General features: G+C 33.6%; 1 protein-coding gene across 1 annotated transcript; it reads right to left on the bottom strand.

Annotated features, from left to right (window-relative positions):
* Positions 1-478: 478 nt before the first annotated feature.
* Positions 479-1,919, bottom strand: LOC134700435 (toll-like receptor 4). Its single transcript, XM_063561827.1, has one exon. It carries the CDS (start codon positions 1,917-1,919, stop codon positions 711-713), a length of 1,209 nt encoding a protein of 402 aa, XP_063417897.1. The 3' UTR covers positions 479-710.
* Between the last annotated feature and the right edge of the window lie 7,311 nt (positions 1,920-9,230).

Here is a 9,230-nt window from a genome sequence, read left to right as displayed (position 1 = left end):
AACAATAAAAACACGAGAACAAAATAAAATTAACAGTAACTCATCAGATATACACATGACATCAAACAACAAAAATTGACACGACGTTACAGGTATAAATCCTAAAAAAATAAACTTGTATATAAGACCATACATCATAAGTACAAATAGTGTAAAGACGTCAATAATACTCAGGGAAAAACATGACCTTGTTCAAAGCTAATCTATAGGTATGATAAGATTTTACAATGAAGCACCGTGAATGTGCATGCATGTATTCAAAGATCTTACGGGAGTGTTAAATTGGTAAGCTAAACAGTTTGCCTGTATATTTTCTTCTATGTGAAAATAAAATTCGAAAACATTTTTTAAATGTTCATACATAAAGATTATCTTGTATTATATTTCCCATCAATTTTGATATCTACATATGCCTATTTTTAATTAATATCAGGTAACTCGACGATGGATTTGAATTTATTCTTAAACTGGAAGATGAAATTGCACGATTGTTTAAAAAGTGAAAAAAAAAAAGTAATAAAATATGCTCGAAAGTAGTGTCAATCTGATGCCTTATTGAACAGCACAATAAGTTCTTCTTATATACCAAAATACAGTTTGAAAACTTTTGCAGGCCTTTTAAAAACAAGTGCAGCTGTACTTCAAGGCATCAGTCTTATAAAACTACAAATGGATTAACCTGTTTTAAATCTGCAGTAAAACTGTTGAAGTTAACTATAGTCCGAAAACAACGCCATTCTCAACTTGTCCCAGCCATTTTCAATTTCCTGATCTGACCAATTCACAAGAAAGACATCATCGAGAATACGATCGAATTCGATTGGGCAGTTTTCTACTTGGACGTTTCTGGTTATGACAATTATACGCTGCAGATGTCCAGTGTACTTTTCATACTTTGCTCTTTGAATCTCGAACTTTCCCCATGTTTTTTCGGTAAATGATTTGGAAATGACAAATACTATATTTTTACTTTCATGAATAGACTGTGAAATGGCATCAGATCGGATAATTCCAGCCAAAATATCCCGATCCTCTATACACATTGTCATTTTCCATGTGTTCTCAATTTTAGGTATTAACATTTCTTTAACCCAATCGAAGCAATCATCTGAGTATGATAAGTAAATATCGTATTTGAATTTTGACCTTAAGTCATTTTCAACAACTCTTTTACAAACCCGATATACCCAATATGCTATTCGCCACCTGAAATTAACTATGACTGCAATAGGAGTAGTAAATGTAATGAATATCACGAGTAAACATATACCAACTCGGAGCCAAACTTTATTTTCACAATGACCATAAAATTCATGGAAATTATCTGCCGCTGTTTTTGTATTAGTATATGTTCCATTTTCCAACTGGCATGTATAGTTTCTCGCAGGTTTATCAAGTTTTATCATTGTTTTGGAAATCCATAACACGAAGTCAGAATTTTCACAACTACATCTAAAAACATTTCCAGAAAGTTTCAGTTGAAATGAAGCACCAATTCGCTCATATCTCACATCGAAAAATTGCTGAAACGTCTTATTGATGGTTTGAAGATTATTATGTTCTAGAATGAGAACTTCAAGGTTTGGCAATGTATACAAAGCTATTGGTACTTCAGAAAATAAGTTGAATCCCATATCAAGATGTCGTAAGTGTTTGTTCGAGTTGAATGCGTCAATTGGTAGAAACCATAAGTGGTTATATGATATATCCAATCTTTTTACCGTTGGCACAAGACTAAATATTTTCTTACTTCTTCTTAGTGTCAAATCAAGCCTTGAATGTTTTAATATCAAAGTCTTTGATTCTTTAAACAAAGGAATATTCTTCCTTCCTGAGTACAGAGTTGAGTCGATACCTGAAAGATCAACATATTCCAAGTAGTTTGTTCCATTAAACACAATATTTGGAAAATACTTCATCTTGAAATAGGATAAATCTAGCACTCGCAAATAGCTAATATTTGATAAGTATATTGTGTGTGGAGTAGTTCCTTGAACTCCAGCAAATTTCGACAAAACAAGTATTTGCAGTGATCGAGGGAACGGGAACGTTATTTGAACATCCGATTTTGTATTTTTTTCAAACAAATGGTTCAGATTTTCTGCAACTTCCGTATCGGCCGTTAAACCTGAATTATTTTCGTCAGTTGAAATACTGAGAATCCCGGAATAATTGAATGTTATAAGACTTGATAACTGCAGTATGAACTTTGTCAGTTCCACTGTTTTAAATCCATTTGTCATTGAAAATCGGTCTCCAGAAAAAATTATTGTAACAAAACATTCAGGATGATTGTAAGAAAGTAAAGAATTGGGCTTGAAATCTACAATACCGTTTCTTATCAAAATCAATTTTCTTAAACATACTTTTCGCAAGTATTTTGTCATATCAGCAGTTATTATAATTGCGTAAGGAGCTCTTATAAGTCCGTCACAGTAGCCAGGATTGACTTCTGTTAAGTTTAACTCTTCCATTTTTTTAAAAGGATATACGATCTTCAGTGCTGACTCAATAGCTATGCAAACTTTGAACAGTCGAAGAATCTTTAACGAATGAAAAGGTTCAAGAAAGTTTAGTTCAGCCAACTCACGAGCGAAGTACACATTTTCTATCGATGGTGGCATAAAAGCGAAGGTCTTATTTGTCATTTTATATAAATAGCAGAAGTCAAAAGATAAAGTTCGTAACTGTTTCAGTTTTAAAAATCCACATTTATTCCACACTGGCTTTCGAACAAGATCCATTTCTAGAATCGTAAGTTTACGACAAAATCCGAAAAAGGGATAATAAACTGGCACCTCTGTTCCTACTTGCATATTTCTTGAAATGTAAAGCCTATCTAGTGATTTCAGAGGTCCGAAAATTTCCGGGACATATGATGTATTAAGATCAAGCAAATTGTCAGTCATTGATAGATGTTTCAAATGTTTAAGTCCTTTAAAAGCTTCTGATTGCAAAACGGAAATCTTGTTCTTGTCTAAAATCAATTTTATCAATCTTCCATAAAATTGGAAATCGCCATGGGATATTGTACCAATTAAATTTCGTTTTAAGTCCAGTGTAGTAAGATTCCGAGGTAAATCCTGTGGAACTGTTTTAAGACCTCGTGAAGAACAATCTCCTCTGTTGTCTTGAATCAAACATGTACGACAGGAAACATATGCAAATAAAGTAGTTGTTATATAAAAAGTAAAAGCCACCATATTCTCCCCATAAAGTCTACTTTATGGTACAAAAATCTAATCCAGCACTGAAAACGATATTTAACATGTTTAATGATACAATTTATAAATTATCAAATTTCAAAAGTTTCCTGTTTAACTTGATAGTGATGGAAATAACACGATATTTGGGGGGAAAGATACAATTATTGCCTCAAGGAAGTTAAAACTATCATAAAATGAAGTATGACAATATTCAGATTGACTAATTCACACAATTTAAAAAAAAATCATTTGTTTCATTTAAGTATATGTGAAGCTTATCAGTGTTGCAAAAAGCTTTGATATATGCAATATAACCTATAGAAAAAACTTAATCTAAACCTGATGCTGTCCTTTGATACATACTTTCGTGATTTATTTTTGACCTCAACGAATCCGGTTTATCAACATAGTTCCTTTCTCATTAGCCGCATAAAAGATGCTGATCAGGTGCAAAAACGTTTACCCAGATTTTAAATGGGGTTCTCGTGCTAAATCCTTATTGAACAAAGCAAATTTAGGTTAACTGTTGTTTGGTTATTTCAACTCCCACATTTAACTATGCTTTTTAATAATCTTTTTTTTTTAATTTGCACCTTAGGTATCTCCGCACACTATTTGACTATCATATCAGCAAATTTGTATTCTTCTATAAATTTGTGAAATATATGTTTTTTCAAATGTTAAATGCGGAAATACATAATGAGGTGTTAATCAATAAGCTCTTATTATCTATTTGCAGTCAAGAGGTGCAATTATATTTGATTTCATATATAATATCATAATAATGAATTGAGGAAAACAGGATGTATTAAAGAACTGAAAAAGGGGCATAGTAGATTTAATTTCTAAAATTTGGTAAACTTTGAGATAACTAAAATTTGCATTTAAATTTACAAATTTGGACATTAATACATTTTCAGGGATACACTCAATTAAAATGTTTGCAAAAGATCTTTCACGGATTAAGGATATTTCCATTTCAGATGCAATTCAATGCATTTTTATTGCATAAAGAGGTCTTTTAAATCCGAAATTCAACAAAAAAAGATATAATATATAATAGCTTGAACGGTACTATTGACAGACTTTTACTTTGTTTTTTTTATTCATGTACAAGGTTTTTTGGGAGTGAATAAATTGAATAAAAACGCAGTTCAATTTGTATTATTCTTGTTGTTGTGAATAAAAGCGTTTGATTGTGCTAGTTTTGCTGGACTTTGCCTTTTGACTAGTGGTTGTTGTTTAATGTTATAACATGAAGTACTTTAAGGATGTACTTAGGTGGGGTTATGTGAAAATTTATAAATTTAAAAGAAGTTAAAATTGATACTTTAATCTGGTAGAGCATCAAATAAGGATACAAGTATGCTAAAAATATTGATAGGTCATGGACCTCCTTTTCGCGATATTTGAGATATAAAATATGGCGGGAAAAGACTGACTCGGACTTTTACCTTACATTTGCATTGGTTTTATTGGTTCTCAAAACAGAAGAAAGAAAATTAAGAATTTTCTAAAATTTTGGAAAATGATCTTTCATTAGGTATTTTATCTTATATGAAAAAAATAAATGGGTGTTATGGGGCAAAATATTTTACATTGTGTTGAATGGAAAAACACCAAGGAGTCCGAACATTTGAACCAAATTCCAAAACCTCACCTTACATCCTAAAACTATACTGTTGTTATTTATATCGGAATAATTTTCAATGTTTATTACTATTGGTCATATTAGATTGACTGGAGACATTTGTTCTTTTCCAATTCACTTCTGTTGTATACGCATTCAATCATATCGCTGTAAATTAAATCTTCATCCACCTCAAACGGATCAAAAGAGAAGAAAATTTGGAACGCTTAACCATCAGCCTTTGTCAATCAAGAACCACAATGCCATCTAAAGAAGAACTTCATTAAACGGGTATTAGCTGTCAAATACATGGTAATCGATTTGACAAAGATTCTCATATTTGATTTTGTAACATACTAAAACGTATATCCAAGTTATAACAATTAAAAAAAACATTACAATGTATGGGCTCGATAATATGCGTTGGTACATTGTATTTCATAAGTTTTTTAGTCTAAACGCCATCTAAATGTCTGTCGCAGTGACTTCCGGAGACAGCAGACGATCATTTAAATCGATATAAATATATTCTTCAGTAGGTTTTAGATGGATTTTGGTATTGTTTATGACCATTCTGGTCATATAAGTCTTCAACTGTTTCCGTTCCTTAAAACGATTAATCCCGATGTAATTATTTGCACCTGTCCTATGTCAGGAATCTGATCGTTCAGTAGTTGTCGTATGTTGATGTGGTTCATTTTGATTTCTCGGTTTTTGTTTTTTATATAGATAAAGTCGTTGGTTTTGCCGTTTTAATGGGTTTTACACAAGTAATGTTTGTGGCCGTTTATAGCTTACTGTTCGGTGTGAGCCAAGGCTCCGTGTCGAAGACCGTCCTTGACTTATAATAGTTTACTTTTATAAATTGTGACTTGGTACTCATACCATTTCCACCAGAGACATGAACACAATTGAAAATCCTTTTCTAAAAGGTGCAACGTATTGCAAACGTATTATAAACGAATAAGTAACGAATAGGTAACAGGGTATTTGCCTAGCGCTGGAACGGGTCCATACGCGCTAACAGGGTTATTTCATCTTTAAGGACACATTGTTTCCACCAGAGACATGAACACAATTGAAAATCTTTTTTTAAAAGGTGCAACGTATTACAAACGTATTATAAGCGAATAAATAACGAATAGTTAACAGGGTATTAGGCGAGCGCTGGAACGGGTTCATACGCGCTAATAGGGTTATTTCATCTTTAAGAGCACATTGATACCACCACAGATATGAACACAATTGAAAATCCTATTCTACAAGTTGCAACGTATTACAAACGTATTATAAGCGAATAGGTAACAGGGTATAAACCGAGCGCTGAAACGGGTGCATACGAGCTAATAGGGTTATTTCGTCTCTAAGAACACATTGTTACCACCAGAGACATGGACACAATTGAAAATCCTTTTCTAAAAGGTGCAACGTACAACAAACGTATTAAAAGCGAATAAGTAACAAATAGGTAACAAAGTATTAACTGAGCGCTGGAACGGGCACATGTGCGCTAATAGGGCCATTTCATCTCTAAGAACACATTGTTTCCACCAGAGACATGGGCACAATAGAAAATCCCTTTTCTAAAAGGTACAACGTATAACAAACGTATTATGAGTGAATAGGTAACGAATAGGTAACAGGGTATTAACCGAGCGCTGGAACGGGTACATGCGCTCTAATAGGGTCATTTCATCACTAAGAACACATTGTTACCACCAGAGACATGAACACCATTTAAAAACGATTTATTTCAAGGTGCAACGTATACCCCGGGCATTAAAAGCGAATAAGAAACAGGGAATTATCTGAGCGTTTGAACGAGTACATACGCGCTAATAGGGGTATTTCATCTATAAGAACACATTATAACAACCAGAGATATGAACTTAATTGAAAATCCTTTTCTAAAAGGTGCAACTTACAACAAACGTATTAAAAACGAAAAGGTAACGAATAGGTAACAGGTTGTTAATCGAGCGCTGGGACGGGTACATGCGCGCGATTAGGGTCATTTCATCTCTAAGAACACATTGTTACCACCAAAGACACGGACACAATAGAAAATCCTTTTCTAAAAGGTGCAATGTACCACAAACGTATCATAAGTGAATAGGTAACGAATAGGTAACGGATTATTTACCGAGCGCTTGAACGGGAACATGCGCGTTAATAGAGTCATTTCATCTATAAGAACACATTATTACCACCAGAGATATGAACTTAATTGAAAATCCTTTTCTAAAAGGTGCAACTTACAACAAACGTATTAAAAGCGAATTAGTAGTGAATAGGTAACGAATAGGTAACAGGGTATTAACCGAGCGCTGGAACGGGTACATGTACGCTAATAGGGTTATTTCATCTCTAAGAACACATTGTTACCACCAGAGACATGAACACAATTAAAAAACAATTTATTTCAAGGGCAACATATATCCCGCGCATTAAAAGCGAATAAGGAACGAATAGGTAACAGGGTATTATCCGAATGCTGGAACGAGTACATACGCGCTCATAGGGATATTTCATCTATAAGAACGCATTATTACCACCAGAGATATGAACTTAATTGAAAATCCTTTTCTAAAAGGTGCAACGTACAACAAACGTATTATAAGTGAATAGGTAACGAATAGGTAACAGGGTATTAACCGAGCACTGGAACGGGTACATGCGCGCTAATAGGGTCATTCCATCTCAAAGAACACATTGTTACCACCAGAGACACGGACACAATTGAAAATCCTTTTCTAAAAGGTGCAATGTACAACAAACGTATCATCAGTGAATAGGTAATAAATAGGTAACGAATAGGTAACAGGTTATTTACCGAGCGCTGGAACGGGAAACTGCTTTCTTATAGGGTCACTAAGTAGTTATTGTTTGTTTTTGTGTTACATATTTGTTTTCCGTTTATTTTTTTGTATGTGAAATACGGCCGTTAGTTTTGTTGTTTGAATTATTTGAGGTTGTCATGTCTTGGCCTTTTATAGGTGACTACACGGTTTGGGCTATGCTCATTGTTGAAGGCCGTACAGTGACCTATAGTTGATAATTTCTGTGTCATTTTGGTCTATTGTGAAGTGTTGTCTCATTGGCAATCATACCACATCTTCTTTTTTATGCAAGCGCTAACACAGTGATTTCATCCCTTCGAAGCAAGATCCATCTTCAAACATACGGACATAAAGCAGTTAAAAGGTATAACGTATAAAAAACTAATAAGAAACAAATGCGTAACGAACATGAAGTAAAAGGATCGATTGAGCACAAACACATATAAATAGGTCATAAAAAGATCATTTTACCTCAAAAAATTTAGAACTATTACCAGATATAAGAGTATTATCAACTATATTTGTTATTGCTAGCAATAACGGATGGCACCCTTCCCCCTATTGCCAGGTGAGCGGCAGCCATTTTGACAATTCTAAAGTCAAAGAGAGCATCTACAGATGTCTAGTAACATTTTTGCAAAGTTTCATTAAGTTTGAACATTTTGAAATTTTGGATATTTTTGCTGTTTCTATGGTTACGGCGGTCATTTTGAAAATTCCAACTTCAAAATCCAACCCTGCCTATGCCAGTTACCATTCCTGTAAAGTTTCATCCAGTTTGCACGAAATTCTTATGTTAGAAATATTTGACTTTTTTGCATTGTTTCCATGGTAACAAGACCTATATTGGAAATTCTAACTCCCAATGCCACATCTTCCAATGTTGCTCATCATTACTGTGAAGTTTCATGAAGTTTTGAGCATTTTGAGAATTTTGAGAATTTTGGTGTAGTTTCCATCGCCAAAATCATCCAACACCTGTATATAGTGAGCACCTACATTGTTTAAAAATATGATGATTCTGTGTTGAAGCATATCCAAACAGTTCACCAAAAACCAAAAACTGATTTTTTTTTACATTTGTGCCGTTTTCATGGTAACGGCAGCCATATTAAACCATTCCATGTCATAATTAAAAAGGGGGAAGGATATTTAAAATCAAATAAGTAACGAAAAGGTAACGAATAGGGAATAGGTAACGAATAGGAAATAGGGAATAGGTAACGAATAGGAAATAGGGAATAGGTAACGAATAGAGAATAGGTAACGAATAGGCAACGAATGGGGAATAGGGAATAGGTAACGAATAGGGAATAGGGAATAGGTAACGAATAGGGAATAAGTAACCAACTTGACGCCCATAAACAAATTAGTATAAAACAAAATCCGTATATGATCATCAATTTCTAATACAAGATTTCAGCTACAAAAACTATTGCGTATGAATCAAGCAACTGTGGTAGAAAAATAACCGCAGAAGGGGCTTGATTTTGTACAATATTTATTAATAAAAAGTGTAATGAAAAAAACCTAATGCAAAATGAGTGTCGCTTG

The sequence above is a fragment of the Mytilus trossulus genome, unplaced genomic scaffold, assembly GCF_036588685.1.
Source record: "Mytilus trossulus isolate FHL-02 unplaced genomic scaffold, PNRI_Mtr1.1.1.hap1 h1tg000138l__unscaffolded, whole genome shotgun sequence".
NCBI classification, from domain to species: domain Eukaryota; kingdom Metazoa; phylum Mollusca; class Bivalvia; order Mytilida; family Mytilidae; genus Mytilus; species Mytilus trossulus.
This window is presented reverse-complemented; position numbering and strand designations above follow the sequence as displayed.